Source organism: Mauremys reevesii, linkage group 9 (assembly GCF_016161935.1).
Source record: "Mauremys reevesii isolate NIE-2019 linkage group 9, ASM1616193v1, whole genome shotgun sequence".
NCBI classification, from domain to species: domain Eukaryota; kingdom Metazoa; phylum Chordata; order Testudines; family Geoemydidae; genus Mauremys; species Mauremys reevesii.
The window spans coordinates 68,293,556-68,321,365 of NC_052631.1; the positions used below are offsets into that span (position 1 = coordinate 68,293,556).

Genomic DNA, 27,810 nt, shown 5'->3' on the forward strand with positions numbered 1-27,810 from the left:
TGAGCTAACTATAAGTTGAGCATCTTGATTGTTCTAAAAGACTCCAGCCAAACATTTTATGTATGTTATATTTCTTCACTTGTGTACTAGGCCATCAGTGTACATGGCGTTTAATGTGATTTGTAAACCAAGCTGAAATATGGAATCTTCCCCTTCTTACAAATCTAAACTGACTAGACAAACATACAGAAATTAACTCCGAAGGGATTAGGGGGGAAGGAGGAGGGAAGAAGAAGGTTCACATTCATTAAACCTCCTTCCCCAGAGAAGAGATGCACAGCCATTAAGCTTCTTGAAGAGTTGGCCTGCTGCCTACCTGGCATAAATCCACTTTAAAATGACACCGTTAGTGCATTTTATTTTTTTTAATTTCTCTTTCTTTTGTAGCTCTTCAGTCTTCAATAACCTTCACACTTCATTGCTAGATTAACATGGTTAAAAAAAAAAGAATAGTTTTTTGGGTTTTTTGTTTTGTTTTAGGACTCAGTTTTTCATGTTTGAATTAATTCATCTCAGTTAAGTAATTTTTTTAAATTGGACCTAAATACTGAAGGCTAGGCCTACTGAAGATCATAACATCTTACTCTGTTATCATTCTAATAAATTTGTGCTTTAAAATGTTTTTGAACAATAATGATTGGTCAAATGCTCAACTGTGAAGTTAGATGAGATTAAATGGACGTGTAGATGGCTTTCGTGTGCTCTCTCACCTTGTGTTTACCTGCTAAATAAAAATATTTAAAAGAGTGTTGGTGAATAGCACTGGTGAAGGGAGGCGAGGCAAGCACCAAAAACACTGTCAGACCTGCATGGTCACATGCCACTGTAAACATAGAATCATGTGCTTAAGTCCTAATGTAAGCAGAAGAACAATGAAATTCCACTATAAAACAAGTATGGGCAAGGGTGCAACTTCTCAGAGACAGGTACACGCACACAGGTGCAGCTAGCCCCATAATTAAGACACATGACATTTGGCAACTAAATTGTTCAGTTATGTATGGGCTATTGCTTTTCACCTGTACTTAAGTACTGCGAATTGATCCAAAAGCTATTTAGTGACCATTTTATAATGAGTTCTCAATGCATTTCCTGGATAGCAAAAGGGGGTAAATTAGTCTTTCACCCCAGTTTTCATCATCATAGTTAGAGAAAACTAGCTCAACAATGTTCAGAAGCAGTTCTTCTAATGCCAGTGCCAAACTAGTTATATGGACAGATGGCTTCCCCTCTCTCCAGTGTTGCCCATCTGGCACCTTTCATAAGCACTAAATTCACTTAAGGTAAACTAAGTAGGCATCTCAAATAGGTTTTCAGTCTATTAGGATGCACTTCTAATTTACTGACATTTAACCAAAGAGACTTGGAAGGCAGAGTTTTTAGATTAATGTTTTCTGATCAACCCATGTCTGCAGCAACAGACAAGTGTCGCTGATGCAATCAATCGATTATCAGATTTCCCCATCTTACTTTGAAAGAGATAAAATTTTCTTCCAAAATGTAACCATGAAAGCATGCACTGATGGCAGCTGGTCTGTTTTTATCTTCGGTGTAAATCAAAAAAACCCAAAAACACTATACTATTATACATTCTGTAGATGTTTCATCTGGCACCATTAATTTTTTGTATATTCTCATTTACATACTTAACCTGGAAAACAAGTACAGAAGGAACAGTGATTTTATTACTCATGTATTTTGAGCATTTGCATTGCTGAATACTGCTGGTAAGTGAAATAGTTTGTTGCTGTAGTACAGGGGTGGGCAAACTTTTTGGGCCCAGGGCCACATCTGGGTGGGGAAATTGTATGCAGGGCCGGGGCAGGGGGCTGGGGTGCGGGAGGGAGTGTGGGAGGGGGTATGGTGTGCAGGAAGGGACTCAGGGCAAGAGATTGGGGCAGAAGAGGGATGTGGGGTGTATGAGGGGGCTCAGAGAAGGGAGTTGGGGTGCAGAAGGGGTGCAGAGTGCAGGAGGGGACTCAGGTCAGGGGGCAGAAGGGATGCGGACTACAGGAGGGGGCTCAGGGCAGGGGGTTGGAGTGTGGCAAGGGGTTCAAAGCAGGGGTTCGGGTGCACAGGGGTACAGTGCAGCAGGAAGCTCAGGGCAGGGGGTTGGGTGCAGGAGGCGTGTGGGGTGTACAAGGGGGCTCCGGGAAGGGAGTTGTGGGGCGGGGTGCAGGAGGGGTTCGGGCTCCGGCCCAGCACCACTTACCTAAAGGAGCTCCGGGGTGGCAGCAGCACGCGCCAGGGCCAGAGCAGGCTCCCTGAATGCTTGCCCTGTCCCCTGCCCCATGCCACTCCAAGACGCACTGCAGCCCCTGGGGGAGGGGGAGCGGAGGGCTCTGCACGCTCTGCCCTTGTCACACCTCCAGGTACCTCCCCCAAAGCTCCCATTGGCCTCAGTTCCCCGTTCCCAGCCAGTGGGAGCTGCAGGGGGCGGTGCCTGGAGGCAAGGACAACGCCCGGAGCCCTCTGCCTCCCTCCCCCACCCGGGGGCCGCAGGGACATGGTGCCGGCCGCTTCTGAGAGTGGTGCGGGGCCCACGGCACCACAGGGGGCAATCCCGTGGGCCAGATCCAAAGCCCTGAGGGGACGGATCCAGCCCACAGGCCGTAGTTTGCCCACCATATGCTATCTCAGGAAACAACTATCATATGAAAGGAATGAGCAACAGAATATGGAAATATATTCAAATGATCACATATACTTGTCTGAAGCATTCATGATTGTCATTTTCACAGCCAGTCACACATCCAGTGCCTGCTGCAGCAATATAAAAAAAACAAACAAACAAGAAACATCATGTTTTCTCCTCCTTAGGGGCATCCCAATATTCTAGGGACACAATTTCAGTTTCACAGCTATCAATTCAGTTTATACTTCTGCCTCTTTTCCTCCTCCACTGTAAAGCTCCTCAAGCCAGTTCTCTTGCCCAGAGTGCTTCTACAGCACTTATGAAGGAGTAGAGTTCAACAGCACAATTTATGCTAGTCTTACTCTCCCACGCTTAAGATAAAATGTGTTTACTCCTGGGTTAAAGTTCACTGAATACCAAGACCCATCTTTCATGTTGCAAGATATTAACAACCACTAAGTCATTTAAGACTTGAGCTCATAATTTACTCAAGTCATAAGTCTTTCTTCTCCCTTTGTCTGAATTTTTGTTTCATTTTAAAAAATATTTAAGAAGTTTTAATTGAGAACACTATACTGAGAGACAAAATTTGTAAAACCATGTCCTTTACTCTAGGGTTTAAGATTATATTCCAGCAAGTGCTAGTGCCTGTAGGAGTCCTAGTGTAGACAGGACTACCATGGGTCAACGCTAGAATCCAAAAAGTTGATTAAAACCTGGATTGAAGTTGGGTATCACCTATGGCAAATGTTTCTAGAAACTCCTGTGGAGACATTTACTGTTAGACAGGTGAGTCATCACAACTTCATTTTAACATAGAAAGGTATCTGAGATAAAAGCCACCTGAAGAGACTGCAGCTACTTATCTTTATAAAGTGGGCAGCCCTAATTTTACGTGTGTAGTATAGTATTTCTATGTAAGTTCTCAGTCAGGACAGCAAGTTTAGTGTTAAAGAAGTGTGTCTATTTTAAGTTATGCATGAGTAAGCTTTTACTAGGAAAGTTAATAGAAATTGATATTACTTTAAACTTGTATCACAGCAACACCATAACCATGCCGACATGTGAAATCCTAGTCCAGTTTTCAATGTTGTAAGCATTATGGTTTCACTTGTTAGTAAAATTAGCAAGGATTCACCAGAGACTCAACTGCCTTTAAGTCACTAAGAATTTGTTTCTTTTAAATAGGACTGTCAGTTAATCGCAATTCACACAATTAACTCAAAAAAATTAATCCTGGTTAATCGCCATTTTAGTTGCACTGTTAAACAACAGAATACCAATTGAAATTTATTAAATATTTTTTGATGTTTTTCTACATTTTCAAATATGTTGATTTCAATTACCACACAATACAAACAGCTCACTTTATGTGCACAGCTCACTTTGCAAATATTTGTAGGAAAAATAATATAATGTAAAAATTATAAACAAAAGAAACAGTATTTTTCAATTCACCTCATACAAGTACTGTAGTGCAATCTTTAGCATGACTACATGATAACTGCACTCAAACAAAACAATGCAAAACTTTAGCGCCTATAAGTACACTCAGTCCTACTTCTTGTGTAGCTAATCACTAAGACAAACAAGTTTGTTTACATGTACAGGAGATAATGCTGCCCACTTCTTATTTACAATGTCACCAGAAAGTGGGAACAGGCATTCACATAGGACTTTTGTAGCCAGCATTGCAAGGTATCTACGTGTCAGATATGCTAAACATTCGTAGGTCCCTTCATGCTTTGGCCACCATTCCAGAGGACATGCTTCCATGCTGATGACACCCATTAAAACAATAATGCATTAATTAAATTTGTGACTCAATTCCTGAGTGAGAAAGTTTCAGCACTGTAAAGTGGCAGTGTAGACAAGGCCTTAGTGATTGGCTGAATGAGAAGTAGGACTGAGTGGACTTGTAGGCTCTAAAGTTTTGCACTGTTTTGTTTCTGAGTGCAATAATTTAACATAATTCTACATTTTAGGATAAAGAGATAGTACTACAGTATTTGTATTAGGTTAATTGAAAAATATGATTTTTGTTTTCTACAGTGCAAATATTTGTAATAAAAATTAATATAAAGTGAGCACTGTACACTTGGTATTCTGTCTTGTAATTGAAATCGATATATTTGAAAAAGTGGAAAACATCCAAAAATATTTAACTAAATGGAATTCTATTATTGTTTAACAGTACGTTTAATCACAATTTTTTTTAATCGCTTGACAGCCCTACTTTTCAAAATCTTCCTATTTCTCAACTGCAATCAACATGTATGAAATTAATGTGGTTTTGTTAAAGTATTGTTTGGGTTTTTTTACTATTCCCAGTTGTCTCGCTGCATGTCCTAAAGTAAACACACAAGCCGGACAACTCGTTCAACAGAACACACGTTTTAAACAGTTACCAAAAAACAGAATTCTATGAACTATTGTGTTATACTTTTTTCACTTGGCTTCCCTTATACAACTTGAAGTATAAGACCAACTCCCTTCCCTTTCCCCCGCAACCCCAGGCCCCTATTCATAGCCACCATCTGATTTAAGTGGATTCACTTGGATGTAGTGACAGTATTATAGTTGCCTATAGTATCACAGTTCCCCAATACCTTCACGCTACAGCTGTGAGGGGGCAATATTAATCCAGTGCAACTTCAGACTTTTCCACACCCCAAAAAAATTACTTATGCACAAATGATAAAGAGGACAGAAAGAATAATTAAGTCCATACATAATCTGCACGCACTGCAACTGTCTGAGTCTCAAAGCCTTCCCTGGCACTCCAAGTTATCATTGCTTTTAAAGTTTAAAATAAAAAACCCAGTGAGAGTAAAATATTTATATTTATGTATGTAAAATATTTATTTTATATGTAATTTAGCCCAAGTAAATTTACATATCATTGTGTCCTATTAATCTTCACCAAGATTATCCAATTTGACTAGCAATTGTGGGTTGTCAACTCAAGATTTCTCTCTTGGAGGGGCCTGATTTTGTAGAAGATGGAGGTTAACTTTCTGAAAGTGTCTGCAACCTCCTGACATGACAAGTTACATGAAAGGTTAGTAACCAACCGCTGCACAAAGTTTCTAAACAGCAAAATAAGATGCAGGTTTATTTACTTATTAGAAGACTGCAAATGAAGAAAGCATCTTAAGAAATTTGCACACACTGGTATTTTATTTCATAGAGATGAGCAGGAACAGAAGATTTGATTCCAATGCAGTACACAGCGTTTAAGTTGATCCAAAGTTTGACTACAAGTCTATCTGCAATGTTAGGAATTGTTACACAAACACTAAAATATTTCTTGATTGCCAACTTTCACATGAAAATATGATTCTGAAGATAATCAAATTCTCCAGATTTCCCTAAGACATGCTCCAAAGGATGAGTGTCTGCTGTTTGAAGAAAAGTCATCAAGAGGAAAATGCCTAGATAAACTCTCAACTTAAACAGAACTTGCATAGAATACATGCAAGACTGCAAGAAAGCACTCATTCATCTTACTCATCTCATAACTGTCAAGCAGCTTGTGGTTGGAAATCTTAAGAAGAATGATGAATAATCAAGTGAAAACTTGTCAGTTGCAGATGAGAAAAGCAGACCGGTCACTAACTTAGTAAAAACCTAGCATTCACTTTTAAGAGTCACAGAGCAAGTGCAGCTTTGTCTATTTTAATTGATGATATGTCTCAATGCTAGACAGTCTTACACATCTATACATTGTGAATAGGCATGTTAAAGCCATGGAGATGGATAGCCAGGTCTGATTGCAGTCAGTATCTAGAACCAAAACTACACCACAACTAAAGGTGGGCAGAATCTGTCTGGGCTTACCCAAAGAAGGCCAGCTCTGCTTTGTGGTTGTGGGGGGAGGGGATGGAGAGAAAGAAGGTCAGAAACTGCTATAAAAGGTCAGCTTTGCAGCAACGACACACACACACCCAACCCCAGGAATGTGCACAAAGGTATGAAACCTGGGTGGGGCAAGTATCTCTGTCCAGGCAGCAAGGAAGTCAGCATCCACCCTCCTTCCCCTAGTGGAGGTGAATGGCATGCTGGGCATTACACTAGTCACCCCTTTTAAAGGGGGGCTGTGAAGGAATTTTTTCCGGACCACCAAAATTGGCTTCGGTGGAGTGTGGTTTTTTCACCTTCCCCACAGCGGGTGTGAGGATGAACCTTTTCTGGTGAATAGAAAAGGTGGTAGGCCATATGTCACAACTTATTTTGTAAGGTTGGGCGGATGTTCAGTGCAGGTACTCCATAGGGAGGGCATCAAGTGACCAGATAAATGGCACGGTAAAGGACTTACTGGATAAAGGAACAGAACAGGGGAGGGGGTTGGGGACTCCTATGATTGGTATGGCAGGGAACCAACCCATAGACTCATAGACTTTAAGGTCAGAAGGGACCATTATGATCATCTAGTCCAGGGGTCTCAAACTCAAATGACCATGAGGGCCACATGAGGGCTAGTTCACTGGCCCGAGGGCCGCATCACTGACACTCCCCCCTCGCTGCCCCTGGCCCTGCCCCACTCCACCTCCTCCATGAGGCCCCGCCTCTTCCGTGCTCCCATTCCAACCCCTTTCCTGAAGTCCCCACCCCAACTTGGCCCCCTCCCTGCCCCCAGAGGGTGCATGAGGGGTGTGGCGGGGGCTCAGGGCAGGGAGTTAAGGTGCAGCAGCGGGTTGAGTGCAAGTACGGGGCTCAGGGTGCAGAAGGGGTGTGGGATGCAGCAGGGGGCTCAGGGCAGAGGGTTGGGGTGTGGAGTGCAGCTGGGGGCTCAGGGCAGGGGGTTGGGGTGCAGGAGGGATGTGGGATGCGGCAGGGGGCTCAGGGCAGGGGGCTGGGGTGCAGCAGGGGGTTGAGGTTCAGGCAAGGGGCTCAGGGCTGGGGTGCAGCAGGGGGCTGAGTTTCAGGCAAGGGGCTCAGAGCAGGGGATTGGGGTGCAGAAGGGGTGTGGTATGTAGCAGGGGGCTCAGGAAAGGGAGTTGGGGGGCAGGGTGCAGGAGGGCTTCAGGCTCTGGGGTGGCAGTGGTGCACACTGGGGCCAGGTCAGGTTGCAAGCCCCGGCCCCGCTCCAGGAAGTAGCTGGAACCACGTCCCCGCGGCCCCTGGGGGAAGGGGATGCAGGGCTTTGCACGCTGCTTGCCATTCCTCCAGGTACCTCCCCTGAAGATCCCACTGGCCGCGGTTCCCTGTTCCCAGACAATGGGAGCTGCAGGGGGGTGTTGCCAAGAAGACAGAGCAACACACAAACGGAGCCCTCTGCCTCCCCCCGCCACAGGAACGTGATACCATCTGCTTCAGGGAGCGGCACGAGGCTTGAGGGCAATCCCGCGGGTGTAGTTTGCCCACCCCGGCCTGGAGGTAGGCCCGGGGGGCGGGCGTGGGCCGCTTGGTGGGAACAGGAAATAGCCCCGCGGGTGGCGTGTTTGAGACGCCTGATCTAGTCTGACCTCCTGCACAATGCAGGCCACAGAATCTCACCCACTCACTCCTGTAACAAACCCCTAACCTATGTCTGAGTTACTGAAGTCCTCAAATCGTGGTTTAAAGACCTCAAGGTGTAGAGAATCCTCCAGCAAGTGACCTGTGCCAGACGCTGCAAAGGAAGGCGAAAAACCTCCAGGGCCTCTGCCAATCTGCCCCGGAGGAAAATTCCTTCCCGACCCCAAATATGGCGATCAGCTAAACCCTGAGCATGTGGGCAAGACTCACCAGCCAGACTCTCAGGAAAGAATTCTCTGTAGTAACTCAGATCCTATCCCATCTAACATCCCATCACAGACCATTGGGCATATTTACCTGCTAATAATCAAAGATCAATTAATTTGCAATATTAGGCTATCCCATCATACCATCCCCTCCATAAACTTATCAAGCTTAGTCTTGAAGCCAGATATGTCTTTTGCCCCCACTACTCCCCTTAGAAGGCTGTTCCAGAACTTCACTCCTCTAATGGTTAGAAACCTTCATCTAATTTCAAGTCTAAACTGCCTAGTGTCCAGTTTATATCCATTTGTTCTTGTGTCCACATTGGTACTTAGATTAAATAAGTCCTCTCCCTTCCTAATATTTATCCCTCTGATATATTTATAAAGAGCAATCATATCCCCCTTCAACCTTCTTTTGGTTAGGCTAAACAAGCCAAGCTCTTTGAATGTCCTTTCCATTCCTCGGATCATCCTAGTAGCCCTTCTCTGTACCTGTTCCAGTTTGAATTCATCCTTCTTAAACATGGGAGACCAGAACTGCACACAATATTCCAGATGAGGTCTGACAAGTGCCTTGTATAATGATACTAACACCTCCTTATCTTTACTGGAAATACCCCGCCTGATGTATCCCAAGACCACATTAGCTTTTTTAATGGCCATATCACATTGGCAGCTCATAGTCATCCTGTGATCAACCAATACTCCGAGGTCCTTCTCCTCCTCCGTTACTTCCAACTTATGTGTCCCCAATTTATAACCAAAATTCTTGTTATTAATCCCTAAATGCATGACCTTGCAGTTTTCACTATTAAATTTCATCCTATTACTTTTATTCCAGTTTACAAGGTCACCCAGATCTTCCTGTATGATATCCCGGTCCTTCTCTGTGTTAGCAATACCTCCCAGCTTTGTGTCATCTGCAAACTTTAATAGCACATTCCCCCTTTTTGTGCCAACGTCAGTAATAAAAAGATTAAATAAGATTGGTCCCAAAATCGATTCCTGAGGAACTCCACTAGTAACCTCCTTCCAGCATGACAGTTCACCTTTCAGTATGACCCGCTGTAGTCTCTCCTTTAACCAATTCCTTATCCACCTTTCAATTTTCATATTGAGCCCCATCTTTTCCAATTTAGCTAATAATTCCCCATGTGGAACTGTATAAAATGTCTTACTGAAATCGAGGTAAATTAGATCCACTGCGTTTCTTTTGTCTAAAAAAAAAAAAAAAAAAAATCTGTTACCGTCTCAAAGAAGGAGATCAGGTTGGTTTGGCACGATCTACCTTCTGTAAAACCATGTTGTATGTTGTCCCAATTACCATTGACCTCAATGTCTTTAACTACTTTCTCCTTCAAAAAATTTTCCAAGACCTTGCATCCTACAGATGTCAAACTAACAGGCCTATAGTTACTCGGATCACCTTTTTTACTTTCTTAAAAACAGGAACTATGTTCCAGTCGTACGGTACAACCCCCGAGTTTACTGATTCATTAAAAATTCTTGCTAATGGGCTTGCAATTTCATGTGCCAGTTCCTTTAATATTCTTGGATGAACATTATCTGGGCCCTCCGATATAGTCCCATTAAGCAGTTTGAGTTTGGCTTCTACCTCGGATATGGTAATATCTACCTCCATATCCTCATTCCCATTTGTCATCCTACCATTATCCCTAAGCTCCTCATTAGCCGCATTAAAGACTGAGGCAAATTATTTGTTTAGATATTGGGCCATGCCTAGATTATCCTTAACCGCCACTCCATCCCTCAGTGTTTAGCGGTCCCACTTCTTTTTTCTTTGTTTTCTTCTTATTTATATGGCTATAGAACCTTTTACTATTGGTTTTAATTCCCTTTGCAAGGTCCAACTCTACATGGCTTTTGGCCTCTCACTTTATCCCTACATCTTCTAACCTCAATAAGGTGGCTTTCCTTGCTAATCCCTCCCATCTTCCACTCCTTGTAGGCTTTCTGCTTTTTCTTAATCACCTCTCCGAGATGCTTGCTCATCCAGCTTGATCTACAACTCCTGCCTGTGAATTTTTTCCTCTTTCTTGGGATGCAGGCTTCTGATAGTTTCTGCAACTTTGACTTGAAGTAATTCCAGTCCTCCTCCGCCTTTAGATCCACAAGTTCTTCAGTCCAATCCACTTCCCTAACTAATTTCCTTAATTCTTTAAAGTTAGCCCTTTTGAAATCAAAAACCCTAGTCCCAGCTCTATTTTTGTTTATCCTTCCATCTAGTTTGAACTGAATTAGCTCATGATCACTCGAACCAAGGTTGTCCCCTACAATCATTTCTTCTATGAGGTCCTCATTACTCACCAAAACCAAATCTAAAATGGCATCCCCTCTTGTTGGTTCTTCAGCTACTTGGTGAAGGAATCCATCAGCTATCACATCCAGAAAAATCTGACCTCTATTATTATTACTAGCCCTTGTCCTCCAGTCTATATCTGGGAAGTTAAAATCTCCCATGATCACACAATTCCCATTAGTGTTTACTTCATTAAAAACATTAAAGAGGTCTCTATCCATATCCAAATCAGATCCCGGCGGTCTGAAGCACACCCCAAGCACTATGTCAGGGGAGGCTCTAGCAGCTTTCTTTCCCAATGTGATTTTTGCCCAGACTCTGTCTTATCCATTCCATCCCTTCTTATTTCTTTACAGTCTACCTCATCACTGATATACAATGCTACTCCACCACCTTTGCCTTTATTTCTGTCTTTTCTAAACAGCACATACCCTTCAATACCTGTATTCCAGTCATGACTACTATTCCACCATGTTTCTGTTATCCCTATAATATCCGGTTTCACTTTCTGCACCAGTAGCTCTAGTTCCTCCATTTTGTTACCTAGGCTCCTCGCATTACTATACAAACATCTTAATTTTTGCTGTTTGGCTTCACTGACATTCTTTACCCAATTAGGCACAGACATTCTACTGCCAGTATCACCTATTAGACTGGTATCTACACTACCAATTGTGCCAGCCTCTATCCTAGAGGTCTATTTTCCTCCTTACTCAGGTGAAGTCCATCCCGAGACAACAGTCCTCTGTCCATGAATGCTTCCCAGTGGCCATACATCCCAAAACCTTCCTTATAGCACCACTGCCTGAGCCATCTGTTGATTGCCATAATCTTGTCACACCTTTAAAAAACCATCACAATGTATAGGAAGAATAGTAAATATGGCAGGCAACCAGCTTGGCTTCACAGTGAAATCCTTGCTGATCTTAAACGCAAAAAAGAAGCTGACAAGAAGTGTAAGATTGGACAAATGACCAGGGAGAAGTATAAAAATATTGCTCAGGCATGCAGGAGTGAAATCAGGAAGGCTAAATCACACTTGGAGTTGCAGCTAGCAAGAGATGTTAAGAGTAACAAGAAGGGTTTCTTCAGGTTTGTTAGCAACAAGAAGAAAGTAAAGGAAAGTGTGGGCCCCTTACTGAATGAGGGAGGCAACCTAGTGACAGAGGATGTGGAAAAAGCTAATGTACTCAATGCTTTTTTTGCCTGTCTTCACAAACAAGGTCAGCTCCCAGACCGCTGCACTGGGCAGCACAGTATGGGGAGAAGGTGACCAGCCCTCTGTGGAGAAAGAAGTGGTTTGGAACTATTTAGAAAAACTGGACGAGCACAAGTCATGGGGCCGGATGCGCTGCATCCGAGGGTGCTAAAGGAGTTGGCAGATGTGATTGCAGAGCCATTGGCCATTATCTTTGAAAACTCATGGCGAACAGGGGAGGTCCCGCATAACTGGAAAAAGGCTACGGTAGTGCCCATCTTTAAAAAAGGGAAGGAGGAGGATCCAGGGAACTACAGGCCAGTCAGCCTCACCTCAGTCCCTGGAAAAATCATGGAGCAGGTACTCAAGGAATCAATTCTGAAGCTCTTAGAGGAGAGGAAAGTTATCAGGGACAGTTAGCATGGATTCGCCAAGGGCAAGTCATGCCTGACTAACCTAATTGCCTTCTATGAGGAGATAACTGTGTCTGTGGATGAGGGGAAAGCAGTGGGTGTGTTATTTCTTGACTTTAGCAAAGCTTTTGATACGGTCTCCCACAGTATTCTTGCCAGCAACTTAAAGTAGTATGGGCTGGATGATTGGACTATAAGGAGGATAGAAAGCTGGCTAGATCGTCAGGCTCAACAGGTAGCGATCAACAGCTCCATGTCTAGTTGGCAGATGGTTTCAAGTGGAGTGCCCCAAGGGTCCGTCCTGGGGCCAGTTTTGTTCAATATCTTCATTAATGATCTGGAGGATGGCGTGGACTGCACACTCAACAAGTTTGCAGATGACACTAAACTTGGAGGAGTGGTAGATACGCTGGAGGGTAGGGATAGGATACAGAGGGACCTAGACAAATTAGAGGACTGGGCCAAAAGAAATCTGATGGGGTTTAGAGTCCTGCACTTAGGACGGAAGAATCCCATGCACTGCTACAGACCAGGGACCGAATGGCTAGGAAGCAGTTCTGCAGAAAAGGACCTAAGGGTTACAGTGGACGAGAAGCTGGATATGAGTCAACAGTGTGCCCTTGTTGCCAAGAAGGCTAATGGCATTTTGGGCTGTATAAGTAGGGGCATGGCCAGTAAATCGAGGGATGTGATCATTCCCCTCTATTCGACATTGGTGAGGCCTCATCTGGAGTACTGTGTCCAGTTTTGGGCCCCACACTACAAGAAAGATGTGGAAAAATTGGAGAGAGTCCAGCGGAGGGCAACAAAAACGATTAGGGGGCTGGAGCACATGACTTATGAGGAGAGGCTGAGGGAACTGGGATTGTTTAGTCTGCAGAAGAGAAGAATGAGGGGGGATTTTATAGCTGCTTTCAACTACCTGAAAGGGGGTTCCAAAAAGGATGGATCTAGACTGTTCTCAGTGGTACCTGATGACAGAACAAGGAGTAATGGTCTCAAGTTGCAGTGGGGGAGGTTTAGGTTGGATATTAGGAAAAACTTTTTCACTAGGAGGGTGGTGAAGCCCTGGAATGGGTTACCTGGGGAGGTGGTGGAACCTCCTTCCTTAGAGGTTTTTAAGGTCAGGCTTGACAAAGCCCTGGCTGGGATGATTTAGTTGGGAATTGGTCCTGCTTTGAGCAGGGGGTTGGAGTAGATGACCTCCTGAGGTCCCTTCCAACCCTGATATTCTATGATTCTAGGAACAGGCAGAATCCCACTGAACATCACCTGAGCCTAGATTTTCTTAAGCGTCTGCGCCAGTCTGGCATAGTCTCCCTTGAAACGTTCCAGCGAGAATCTAGCTGTATCATTCGTTCCCACATGAAGGACAATCAGCAGATTCTTTCCCGCTCCCATTAAGACCCTTTTCAGTCTCAGGTCCACATCCCATATCTTAGCATCCGGCAGACAGCACATCCTCCTGTTCTCCGGATCAGCTCTAGTTACAGGCCTGTCTATTCTTCTCAATAAGGAGTCCCCAATCACGTAGACCTGCCTTTTCCTGGTGATGGTGCGATTCTCCGGTCTATCCCCTGTTCCCTCTGGCTGCAACTCCTCTCGATTTCTATTGTCCCTTACAATCCTCCGCAACCCATCCTGTATCCTCCTGGGGCTCATATTTGGTGTTGTCTCCATTGACTCTTCCCCTCTTCCTGTAGGACTAGCTGCTTTTCTCTTCTTTCTTGCCCTCTCACCTTCAGCGACCACCTGCTGTGCCCCTTCTTCATTTTCCAACTTTGCAAACCTGTTCCTGACCTCTATTTCTCCTTCACTGGCCTGTCTTTTCCTCTGCCTGGTTCTCTTAGTCACATGCTTCCACTGTCCACTTTCCTCACCCAGCAGTCTCCCCTCAGAATTCTTTGGTCCTGCTTCCATCTGCAAGTCTAAGCTTTTCCCTTCAGCCTCCTCATGTCTTTGCTCCATCATCTGCTCAAACCCCCTTCTAAACTCAACCAGAGTTTCCACCTGCATCACCAATCCTTGGATCTTTTCTTCCATCAGCTCTATCAGGCGGCACTTCATGCAGACGAAACTCTTTTCAGGTACCCCCTCCAGGATCATGTACATGCCGCAGCTTCCACATCCGGTCATCCTCATTGTGTCTTCCACTGCTGCCTCTGTATCGGTCATAGTCTTCCCACGTAAAACCTGTTAGTCCAGGAAACACAAACCAAGGAAAACCACCACCACCTACAGCAAAACAAACTCCCAACGGGCACCAGACCACTGGCCAATCACCACCCACTCCCTTTACTAACTTGTCTGTTCCTCTGCCTAGGTCTCTTAGTCTCCTCCGCAAACTCCCCTTGACAACTCCCACTGAAACTCCCCTGTTTACAGCTCTGTTTGCTGGCTCCTGTGCCGCTGTGCCCCCTTCCCCCCATTCTCATAGCCCTCCTTAACCCTCTTACAAGGCTGGTGTATGGTAAGGTCCAAGCCATGGGTGAACCTGGTGGGGGAAGGGGGGGGGGGCTGGTGGGGATAGGAAAGGATGGAAAAAATGGATTTGTACACTTTACTGCACTTGATTATATAGATGTCTGGGACTACCTGGCAGATAAAGTTGCAGCTAATTAAAACCAATAACAAGTCTCCTGTCCTTCTACCCACCCAGATAATCCTTTAGATAAACAATAAAAGCAACATGCAAAAAAATTGAGAGTTTAACATTTAGTATTACTCCTTACTAGTGGTAAACACTGGTTTTTCAACTATTTGCACCATTTTTATCATTGCCACTCCACAATCAGATCCCCCTAAGATTGCAAAGGCTGACCAATTTCTCAATGGCTTTTCACATACCAAAACTAGAAACAAAAAAAACAACGTCGTCAAAACTTTAAAACTGAAAAAAAAAACACTCATCTACTACTTATTTCAGCCATAAATAATAGGCTTAAAAAGCAACAAAAACTGCTTTTGTGCTGACACACAGTTTGTTTTATTAGTATATTGTTTAAAAAGTGCAATTAGTTTAAACTATTCTTTCAAAAAATTAGTTACACTAGATAAGTACAGTGAGCGTGTTAGCTTTCCTTCAAAAATGGTTAAATATTTCAAAGGATGCACGCTAACAGCTTTTGCAGTCTGATTCAACATAACATTTTCCAAGCAAACAAGTCTGGTGTTTTATTTGAGTGCTGGAACCAGAAACAGGAGGAGTGTATCAGAAAGTCACTGTACACAAGGACCACCAGACCCCCCTGAAAAGATGGTAAGATTTTGCAATAGCTATATGACACTTATTACAGTATTGATTGTACTAAATCATTCGTTCTTATGGACAAAATGCCAATGGCCACACAAACTTTTATCTCAAGTTATTGTAAGTTATCAGGTATTTTAGAACAGTGGTTCTCAACCAGGGGTAAACATACACCTGGGGGGTACACAGAGGTCTTCCAGGGGGTACATCAACTCATCTAGATATTTTCCTAGTTTAACAGTTTACATAAAAAACACTAGCGAAGTCAGTAAGAACTAAAATTTTTACACAATGATTTGTTTATACTGTTCTATATACACTGAAATGTAAGTACAATATTTATATTCCAATTGATTTATTTTAAAATATGGTAAAAATGGTAAAGCAAGCAATTTTTCAGTAATAGTGTGCTGTGACACACATTTTTATGTTTGATTTTGTAAGCAAGTAGTTTTTAAGTAAAGTGAAAACTGGGGGTACACAAGACAAATCAGACTCCTGAAAGGGGTACAGTAGTGTGGAAAGGCTGCTTTAGAACTATAATTTTGATTTAGATGCAAAATGTTTTACAAAAACCAAGAACAGGTTCATGATTTCTCACTTCATTAAGAACTTTTGAGGGAGGATTTACATTTTGTCTATCAACAGTCTTGTGATAGTCAAGACTGAAAAATTTAACTCTTTACTGAATCTTTACTCAGTTAAGTGTCAGGTACTATATACATTTCATAAAGTTACCCTACAAACCAAGTATTTTCAGGAAAGGATCATCTTTGTGTTATCTGTAATATTGTGATAAAGATAAAGGAGTCTTGTCCATGGGGAGGCACCACCAAAACACCAATATTTAAGTTCTCAATACCTTATGTTGTAGCTACTAATATAAATGTAGAATTTTACCTCTTTTAACCCATCTCCTTTTCACTTCAGCCTATCCACTGCCTACATTTGCTACTCTTTCCTATCAACATACATAAATGCATTAAGTAATGGGATATTATACAATCTATGTGAAAACATTAATGGTTATAATGAGACCTATAAGGTCTCTAAGTTCTACATCTATATGCTGCCTACAGCAGGGGTCTCAAACTCAATTTACCTTAGTCCTCAAATCATCCTAGCAGGCCAATCATGTCACCTCACTCCCTTGGCCTCATGCTGCCCCAGCTGACTCTGCCCGGCAACTAGTGACACTACCTCCATGGCTGACTCTGCCTGGCAACTAATGATGCTGCCTCCATGGCTGACTCTGTGCGGCGACTAGTGATGGTACCTGTCCCTTTCCCCCAGCCAATGAGAGCTTGGAGAGCAGCGCCTAAAGCAGAAAGAGACAGCAGTTTGGCCGCAGGTAGGGTGACCAGATGTCCCGATTTTATAGGGACAGTACTAATTTTGGGGTCTTTTTCTTATATAGGGTCTATTGCCCCCCACCCCCTGTCCAGATTTTTCACGTTTGCTGTCTGGTCACCCTAGCCGCATGGGTTTCTCCTGGGGGGGGGGGGGGGAATCTCCTCTGCCCGCTCCCCTCCCACCACCTGGCAGCCACGAGGGCCGGATGAAATCGGAAACTTTTTTAAAAGTTTCCACGGATCGCAGCAGGATGGTTCTCAGGCCGCAGATGGCCCACAGGCTAGGACTTTGAGACCCCTGGCCTACTGGATCCTGTGTACGGGTTTCATCTTTAAGCTGCAACATAATAGTTGTCAAATGATTTCTCTTTAGACAAGGAGAAAGAGCTATCCAACTGAACCTGCACAGCAAGCTAGGTAGGCAGAACAACAGAATAAACCAAACAGTGAGACTTCGAACAGTGCTATAAAGAAGTTTAACTACAGGTGGCCAGAGCCATGGTTGTGCATCTCATCTAAGTCTCAATGCCAGCTTTAGTACTTGAACTAAAGTTGGGGCATTGTTTCTCGTCTACCACCACCACGCTAGATGTAACACCTTAGGAACAAAGAGGAATTACCTTAAGAAGTAGGGTTTTCTTTCATGTGTACATCCAACCCTGCTCACCTTTTGTCATCAGAAGAGATCCAAGTTTGAAAGGGTATAGCTACAGGCCTTGTGAAACAGTATCAGAAACAATTTATTTTGTTTTATACTGCCCAACCTACTTAAAATGTCCTGAAAAAGCACCAAATTGCAACCCACTACTTTCTCTTGCAAAATGTTCAAGAGCAACTCACTAACATCTCTGCTTCTCCTCCTCTGTCCAATACTGATCCATTTCTGCTTTGATGACTTCTTATACTTGCAAGCAATAGAACTATCACTAGTTAAGCAAGACCTAGGAGAGCATGCAGAGAGAGCACTCTCTCTCCACAGGAACAGTGTAGAGTGAACAGGAAGGGAAACTGAAACATGACTAAGGAGATGAGAGAGAATGATGAGTGAAACTAATCCAATATGGACTTCTGGATTATGTAGTCCAGTACCTTGTCTGTTACCAGCTAGAATCAGATGCATTAAAAAAATGTTAATAACCCACAGAGACAATAGTGTAGTAACACTACAGTTATCTTCCTAACTTCAAACAATTTGCTTCCATCTTTAAGCATGAAGGAGAAATGCTTTAGCTTTGTATGTCCAACAGTAGATTTTTATCCATAAAAATTAGGGAATAATCAGCATCCTATGGAATTCTTAGCATCAATAGCACTTCCTGATACCACGTGCCTCAGATTAGTTAGGCTTTATGCAAGAAGTTATTAGCAGTTTGATGTTTTTAGAATTCTAGTTAAACAAGCCCTCAAAAGATAAGCCACAAATCAAGTTGCTCTCAACTATAGGTGAGCCTTAAATTCCAAGTCTTCTGTCCTTCACTTCAGCAAAATATTTAACTCCTTATATTTGGCCTGTGCCAATCGACTCTGGCTAGTGGAACTGTTTCATTGCTGTGTTGACTTCCGGGCTTGGGCAGGAGCCCAAACCCTGGGACCCTCCCATCTCACAGGGTCCCAGATCTTAGGCTGCACCCCAAGCCCAGAAGTCTACACAGCAATGAAACAGCCCCACAGCCCAAGCCCTGTGAACTGAAGTCGGCTGGCATAGGCCAGACATGTATGTCTAGTTGCTGTGTAGACACACCCTAAGAGGCCTCAGGTGCACCAGTTCTAAACGGCTCCTGCTGAGAGGGTTAAAACATTTGAGTAAGTTAACATTTATGGTGTTAAGACACACCTGAGACACACGTGCTTATAATCCTGTTGCTGACATATGGTATTATGTTTGCTCTGTAGACAATATCTTTGTGCATCCACTACAAAGGCTTTAACTCTACTTGTTTAAATGAAGGTGGTCAATTGAGATACTGTGCTCTAGATTTCTTTTTCATAATATTGTTTAGTGTGTCAAGAAACAGCTCTCTCAGATATGCCTGTATGTCACATTCAACCAGTAAACATTTGGATAGCTGCAGTCACCCTTTGATATTTTAGTCAATAGTTGCTTATCTCAAAAGAGTGTACTTCACTACCATGATCCAGATGCAAAAAACCCTGCTTTTGTAGTTGCATCATAGCATTACTCAACTGTGAAGTCAACATTAGGAACAACAAATCTGTTTAACACTACTTATTTTTAAACAATAAGCTATACTATTTTAAAAGCAGACAGGTCAGAAAGTGAAAAGCCTTTTTAGTGCCAATGTACGTATACTTGTGTGCTTCTATTCTTAATTTTCACAATATAACATGTGAAATTATGTTCCTTTTTAACTTTAAGTTTTACACAGTGAAGCCAGTAATATACCTTTCTTCAATTAAGGTGCCAATTTGTATTTCATAGTCACATTTTCCTTCTGAGTTTCTCTCTGTTTCAGAGAGAAACAAACGATGAAGAAACTGACTACATAGAACCAGGGAGACTATAGACAAAATACTTCCACACACAGGGTTTTTTTGTTGTTGTTTTGATTTTGTTTGTTTTGGAGTTTTTTTTGTTGTTTTAACTCACAAGCTTAAGAAAGAATCAGACCTGAGGGATAGTTCAGTGGTTTGAGTATTGGCCTGCTAAACCCAGGATTATGAGTTCAATCCCTGAGGGGGCCATTTAGAGATCGGGGCAAAAATCTGTCAGGGATGGAACTTGGTCCTACAGTGGTCGCCAACTGTGGGGCACAGCAGGGGATGGGTCAGCCTTCATAGACAGTGGGAAGGGAATGCCACCCAGCCCCGCTCCGCCTCCAGTTCCACTCAGACCATGGTCACTAGATCCCGGCCGCTCTCCCAGCTGCAGCTCTGCTCTCTGCATGGCTCAGCTCCTGACTGCATACCCATCTGTAGCGCTGGCTCCCTGCCCCTGGAGGGCACAGATGATGTAAGGGGAGGCACAACCAAAAAAGTCTGGGGACTACTGCTCTAAATCATAGTCACATAAATGAAACAGAGCCACAAACCAATGTACCTAGTACATGCACAACAGTGAAATTCCAAAGGTGAATTTCATAGCAATTTGATATGTCAGTCACGCAGATTAAGTTACCTCAGATTTGTTGCTGAGTAGTCCACCTCAGCTGGGACCATGTCTTACATTCACACCCAAGCACATTTTTAAAGCAGCTCCCATAAAGCTAATTCTTCCCTAAAGGAAGAATTCACACCAACCCTGGAGATGGTGGCACTGATCTTATACATATGATAAATTCTGATGAAAATTTGGAAGAGGATTTTTGTACAATTGCCAAGTGCAGACTCCAGCATTGGTCATGCAACACAGTTTTCTTCCATGCCTAAGAAGAACAGGGATGTTACTCCTTAATCCAGTTGTTATATGGAAGGTTAATCAGATCGTGTTTAGAGTTTCCCCATGCTGCCCTCAGTGCATACTTTCTCTCCCTCTTAAAGTGCTGTTGAGCTCAGGGTCCTGTAATATGGAAGCCTAGATTTAAGTCAAATTTCAAGTTTTACAGAATGGCATTGTGGAGGCAAACTGTTTTTCAACAAAGTATTGCCATATACAAAATACACTGTAAGATGGTGAGGCACGAGTCTTTATTGGCATTAGTTTGGGATGACTTGCATAACTTACTCAACTTGGCAGATCCTGAGTAACCTAATTATGCCAAAAAACAACTATACCAAACTATCATGTACACACACAATAATTTAATTTCAGACAACTCAAAAGTTATAGGCAGAAGTACAGTGGAATTCCCCTCCCCTCCTTGAAATATTCCTTTACCTTTATTAGTTGTACAAAGACAAAGAATTTAAGATTAAGGTGCATGAGAAACAACTCATTTGAAGCTCAGGGGACTGAATCCACTTAAGCAAGCAGCTCCTCTCAGCTACAGTTTAAACCAACGAAATTTAACAAGCTCACTTCTAAATTATGGTGCAATTCTCCAGCTGAACACATCTTAATTTCCCCTTGGAAGGTCTGAGCCACCACAGCAGCCATCTGTGGCAAGTTGCCTTTTTATCCTACACCCCCCCAGTTTGGTGTATATCAAGCATTCTGTACCCCCACCATCACCCCTGCAATAACAGGATGCTAATTCCCAAACAAAGCTGTAAAGGTTGAAAGCTAATATGCATTTTTTTTAATACTGCTAGTTTTATAACAATGAGGTTTAGTACCCGATCCTGCAAACCTAAGTTCCAGAGTAATTTTAGGCACTGAGCAGTTCCACTGCGTGCAAAGGGCCTAAAACAAACATATGGTTCTCACTGGCAAAGGAGTAAAAGAGAATGAGAGAAGGGTGCCTTTGAATGAGTATGTCTTGTTTCATGGAAGCAAGTCTACCTACACAGGCAAATACCTGGGATTTTCTCCACACAAATCTGAGTCTGAAATAGTCTTGCAGATTAGACAAACTACAGGGACCAAGCAATACTGAACTGCCCATCTCCATCATGAAGTAACGTTCCTAACACTTATTTAAAACTCTCCCTTATAGTGAAGCTAGCCACTATTTCCTAGTTCTGGACTCCCATAACACCAGTTGCCATTGAAATTCAAGATATATTGCCTTACAATTTTTTTTTTAAATAAACATAATGAGAATTGAGCAGCGTAGCCCCCTTATCACTATCAAGTGAGAAGACAAACTGATAATTCACCTAGCAGTCTCCTAGTTGCCACTATAAGGATCTGGTAAAATTTAGCTTTTTGTAAGTGCCCATTCCATCTCTTCATGGGGAACCCAACCACACAAACATAGAGGTAATGCCTGAAATAAGTAAATGCAGTTACTTTAAGAAACCAGTTAAGTTCCACTGTGCAAAATGAACAAGATTTAAAAAAATGCTTAGTTGCTGAAAAGTTAGATTTTAATACATTGAGTCTTCAAGTTAGCCACTGAACCTCAATGGTGACTTTAAAATTACTAATTATTTTCACATTTAGAAGGGACTTTATGAAGTGCATTGACTGCATATATCTACTTCTTGGTGTGTTGATTATCAAAGAATCAGTAGTGTGGTCTTGGTCCAGAACAGGTGTAGCAGTGTCAAGGTTATCCCCGTGATTACTTAGTTCAGCCCTGGTGTGAGCACGTGAAGTCACTTAAGCTGCCAGACCCCGGCTGAATCCAGAGCCCCTTGGAAAGAGGCAGCCCAAAGGAGGTTTGGGGGCGGATTCGGGGCAGAACCCGTACTTGTTGCTAGGAGTCACCGTGCCTGTCTCGCGGGGGGGACCGTTCCTGAAGGAGCAGCGTTTTAAAGACAGCATCACGCGCTCAGCCAAGCCCGGGGCCCTCCCCGCGCCCCCACTCGGGTTGCACCCGGGCGCTAGGGCTGGCGTGCAGCAGCTGCCTCAGAGCCCGGCAGGGCTTTGCCATGCACGATACCCAAGGCGTGAGGGGCACGCACACCGCTCCGCAGGACCCGCCCGGCTCCCAACCCCTATTACCAACCGCCGGGGCGCCGGCGGCAGCAGCGGGGGCAGCCCCAGGACGGGAAGACACCTAGATCCGCACCGCGTGACTGCTGCCCCATGCCCGCCACACGTCCTCCAGCCTCCTCCCACCGTGCCCGGCACGTGCCCGCCCCCGCCCGCGGTGCCCTCAGCCCCGCAGCCCCCTCACCAGCTTGGGCTTGTTCCTGCTCTCCTCCTCCGCGGCGCGCCCGCTGCGCTTGAGGTTCGCCCTGCCGGAGCCCGGCGTGTCCTCGCCCCCAGCGCCCGGGGCCGCCTGGTTCTCCATCCTCCTGCCCTGCGCCCCTGGGCGACGGCCTCCTGTGCTGCGAGCGGCTTCCTCAGGGCCCCATGGGCGCTGCACGCGCCGCAGGGCAGACGGGCGACTCCCCGCAGGCTGCCTCCTCCTCTCCGCTCCGGCCGGTAGGAGAGAGCCCACGGCACCCTTCTGCGCATGCGCGTACCCTGAATGCTGGCCTAGTGAGCATGCGCCCGGTTCCCTGCGCATGCCCCTTACGAAAGTGAAGCCACGGCGAAGCTGCCGCCCTTACCCCGAGCTTCTCCGAGGCGCCCTTTCCCTGAAGTCCCGTAGCAGAACAGGAGGGGAGGAGCGGCGGCGGCGAGCAACAGATGCGACAGCAGCGGGGGAGGGGGCTCTAGCTGACCCGGAGTCTGCGGGTCACAGCTGCTGACTGAGCGCGCGTAGGGAGCCAGCGTTTTTGTCAGGGACACCCGGAGACAGCGAAATACCAGCCCCGCTTAGCCCAGGAGCGACTGCTCTGCTTCGCTGCAAACTACAGCTCTGCCAGTGCGCGCTTCCCAAGGGGGAAAGTGCTTTACAGCTTCCCACAGTGTAACCAAACTACAGCTACAATCTCACCCCACGCAACATCGGGTACACCGCCTCCCTCCCCAAACACATGGAAAAATTAATCTAATTCTCTCCGCTCCAGAGTCCAGCCTTAAGCAAGGAGCTAAATACCCTCCCCAGATAACTTCGGAGACTTCCTGGTCAAGGAGCAGTTCCTCTCACCTAGCATGTGTACTCAATCCCCATGTTACTTTAATTTCAGCGAAACAACAAAGTTCTAAACAAAGAAGCAATTGACGTTTGCTCCCCTATAAATATAAACAAATTCTGAATAAACTAACCGTACACTTCAATGTCCTTGTACCATTTTGTTTTGGAATTATACTATAAACAATTATTTCCTCTCAAGGGTTTGCAGTCAAAACGTTTACATTAAAACTGCAGGAGTAAGTGACTCCACTAGACTTCAAGTGGTAAAATATTTTTCCTCGTTGTCGAACCTGAGAATCATGCTATAAGTGTATAGTTAATAGTACATTAGGTTCTTAAACCTGAGTTTTAATTTATGAGTAAGATTCAAAGTACTTCATTTATTTTTTAAATTAGGGCATCCCTTTATCTGAGGTTTCTCTTCTAAATCTTTTGACTGAAGTTTTCTATCTAGCATGCAGTTATTCAGTAGTACAGTTGGCAATACTGTTTCCTTCCCTTCCCCCACTATGCTTCCTTCTTAGTAAAGATGCTATATTTCCTATGAAATATGTTAACTTGACCTAGTTACTGGAAAGCGACAATAACAGAAATATTTAGCTTTTAAGACAACCTGTATGTGTTCTAATCTATGCGGGTTCTAGGTTCATCTTCTATGGTAAACATTTTCTAGTACCATCTTAAATGTTTTAAATTATGGGGATTTCACCCTTTCTCCTATAAGACTGTTGCACAGTCTGATAGGGGATTTTCAAACTCCTTCTGCATAGAGCCTAAGTGCTGGTTTTAATTATCCTCAGTGTAGCTGGGTATAAATTTAGTACTACACACACTTCAATCCTCTCACAGATATCAATGGGAGCTTACACAAAGTTTTAATGTGGCATTTATGTAGTATATCAACATTTTCATTATGCAAATCCTGGATTTAGCATCACTCAGTAGAAGAATATGTTCACCATTAGGACTACTGTTATTTCTGCCCTTAGTTTTTCCTTTGCCAGCCTCCTTTTTATGTTCCTCTCCCTCTTTCCTGTTTATGTCCCATTCTCTCTCTCACACACACTCACACTCACTCACACACACACTCTCTCTCGCCATGCATCCCCAATTCTCACTCTTCCCCAGGCTTTTCAGTTTTACTTCTTTCCCCTTTCTATCTGCTAACCATTTAACTAAATACTTTTAAAGTGTCATCATTCAGCTTTAAGGGTAACATTCCAATAAGATTACAGGGCCATGGAAAGTTTACTTGATTTTTTTTCAGGCTGTTTGCAGACTCAGGAAGATAAAATAGCATTGGTTTACACTGTAGTTGGCAAGATCTCCACAACCAGGAAAGCTAGAACCCCATTCTTAAAACTGGAGTTTCAGATTCCGAACAATTTGGTAATACCATACAGGCCTTGAAACAGGCCATTTCCAGCATGAAGGCTGACTAACACCCCATGTCTAACCTATTTTATATGGGGTATTTCTCCTAATTTTTAGCTTAAGTCTTCCTATTTATCTCATTTACTCTAGGCATAGCCCCTTTGTATTACTTGAAGTAACAGAAGAAAAAATTACTTGAAGGTTAGTGTTCCATTTTAAGTTATCAAGGCAAGCTCCATGTACTTTAGAATTAGTAATTTTATAAAGTAATTTTGATTTTTATTACCAATTTGCAAGCAGTGAAAAATAATTTCCAGCAATCATTTTTAACAATACACAAACAGCAGCACTTTCCAAATTAGGCTGGACTGGAGCATGAACACAGTTTAAACAAGTGTTGTCAGCTTCAATTAAAATCAACAGCTCTTTTCTTTGGTCAGTCAGTCACCCTCCTCCCCACACACACCATTTTTGCTCAACAATTTGTCTGTTTAGGTATGTCTTAACCACAGGTGATCAGCACAGGGGTAGCTTAGCTGATCATTTTTGTTGCCCTCTGCTGGACTCTCTCCAATTTGTCCACATCCTTTCTGTAGTGGGGAGGCCCCAAACTGGATGTAATACTCCAGATGTGGCCTCACCAATGCCATATAGAGCACAATAATAACTTCCCTCAATCTGCTGGCAATGCTCCTACTTTCCATTCACAGTGTCAATTGTGAGAGAACTTGGCTGTCCTTCTGGAGATGGAGGGGTAGAATTCTTAAAGGACATTTCAGGACTATCAGTGCTAGAGAGATTTTTCCTGCATCTGCACTGCAAATTGGATGGGTTGCATTCAGAGTTAAACCAGAGCTCAGACTCCAAGCTATACCCCCAGCCAACTATCTTAACCCAGGTTTAAAGCACCTCCAACCCCAGATCAGAGGATTTTCTGCGTGGATGGTAAGGCATTTGGGCTAAAACCCAGTAAAAGCATTGATTAACTAAGCAGTGAAGACATACCCTATATTTTTAGTAACAAAGTGCCCATAACTTAACACAAAACACCAGGTGCAGTCACCCCAGAGTCCAGTTTAGAGGGGTTACTTCCTAGGTGTCCTAAGTTCCTATGTACAGATCTTAAGTGCTCCTGAAGCATTCTGTAGATCATTTTATGTATTCAACACAATTTCAAGTGCTCTGGAACTTCATTTCACCACACACAGGCTTTACATTTGCCACAGAACTAGTCCTGTGGTATTACGGAAACCTTCTCTTGCCCAATTGAACGGTTATATTGGATTCATCTCCCTAAGGTATAGAGCAGCAGGGAAGGTATAAATAAAGATCCAAGGAAGGGACTGAATGAAACCACCATACATGGGAGGCTCATAAAAGCAGTAGAGGAAGGTACATTTGGGATTTCAGTTCAGCGAATTAACTTTTAAATGAAGCGAAACATCAATTTACTTTCAGTATAGTTTGCTTATATGAAAAAGAAATTAAATCAAGTTTAGAGACACAAAGTTTACTCCAGTACAGTTTTTAATTTCTTGTTTAAATACCTGGTACTATAAAATTCTTTATAATAAGAGTAAAGCTAGTCTTGGGGGCTGGTCTAAGACTTTGGAATAAACTCCCCCAGGAACAAAGGACCATTACAAACCTCACCCTTCCACTCCGAGTGCAAGGTGCATTTCTTTGAACTTGTCTTCTCAAACGTGTGTGTGTGTGAGAGAGAGAAATCTCTATCAAAAACAAGACAGATATTCCACTGCACACATTTCTAATGCAGAGAAAGGATGAGTTTAAAAAAAAAAGCCAATACACCTGACAGACGTTACTCACATCATGTAATGTACTATGAGAAGATGCTCTTACTAGAACTGAACAAATAATTGATTTTAAAATTTAGCTAAATTTCAAAACATTTTGAAACAAAAAGTTGAGATATTTAGTTTCAAGATGGTCAAAACAAACCATTTTGACATATTTGGATTATTTCCCCTTTTTTGGCTGAAACTACTTGCCAAATTCAGCCCAAGGTTGCAAATATTTTTGGTGCTCTAAAAAACCCTCTAAAAATAGAAGTCTTTTTCAGTTAATTTACTATTCACGAAAAAAATTGCCCAGTTCTAGCTCATACTATATGCAATATAAGAACTATATATAATAGATTTTTTTTCTGTTTAAGTTAGAGAAATGCGTTTTGAATAGTCTTATTGCATGTACCAAGCATCTTTTGTAGGACAGAACTTCTTAGCATGCCCAGAATGACATTTTTGTAACTATATGGATGCATGCAAGCAGGCTGAATGTTAGGCTAAACAAAAACATGCCCAAATTATATAAACAAATGCAAAATCCCAAGACTTTAGGCAGAAATTTTCAGTTGCCAAGCTGCTTTGCTGCCTGCTGGCTATGCCTTTTTGAAAACAGATGAGGCCATGTGGTGTGTGAGGGAGGTGGGTGACAGTGGCTTTGGGCAAGGAGGTTTAAGTGCCTTAGAAGGGTCTGACATGAAAGAAAGTTGGAGACAGTCAGACAACTGTTTTTGTCTGAAATGTGTTTAAGACCTGTGGTAAAGGTCACACAACACCCTTTTTGATAATATTTTTAATTGTGCTCCATAATATCAGCCTTCATCAAAAAAATCTTCAGTCTGTATCATTGTGAGCCAAACATTCCGAATACAAACCAAGAAAAAACTTGTTAAATGCTGAAGTCTGCAGATAATCTTGAGCAAAAACTGAAGGAGCTTCATTTTGCAGCATTTTCCCACCTCCTGAGCACTCCCATGTATTTCTTCACAAGAAAACATTTTTCCTACTCCTCTACTTAAACCAATAGACAATGCTCCCTCCCATTCTGCTTTTAAAGTATCCTTTGTTTACAGTCACCTACTATACGCATTATAATATGTAAGAATGGGTGTGATTGTCACTAGTAAAAGTAAATATATAAGTCATTCAGGTTTTTTAGAACTAAGTGAGAAGATGGAAAGTTTGACAGAAAGATACTGTTAGAGTA

General features: G+C 43.2%; 1 protein-coding gene across 12 annotated transcripts in view; it reads right to left on the reverse strand.

Moving 5' to 3' along the window:
- Positions 1-27,810, reverse strand: part of DIAPH2 (diaphanous related formin 2) — an 827,558-nt gene that overhangs the window by 798,751 nt on the left and 997 nt on the right. For 5 of the 12 annotated variants that reach the window (XM_039487836.1, XM_039487834.1, XM_039487839.1 and 2 more), the window contains exon 1: positions 22,576-23,070. The exons of 1 other annotated variant lie outside the window; for it this stretch is intronic. In XM_039487836.1, coding sequence (XP_039343770.1) covers positions 22,576-22,911 — 336 coding nt within the window. In that variant the 5' untranslated portion in view covers positions 22,912-23,070. Of the gene's footprint in view, positions 1-21,610; positions 21,721-22,400; positions 22,418-22,575; positions 23,074-27,810 lie in introns of those variants that run through there. 6 more of the 12 variants (XM_039487842.1, XM_039487841.1, XM_039487835.1 and 3 more) reach the window with 5 other exon arrangements.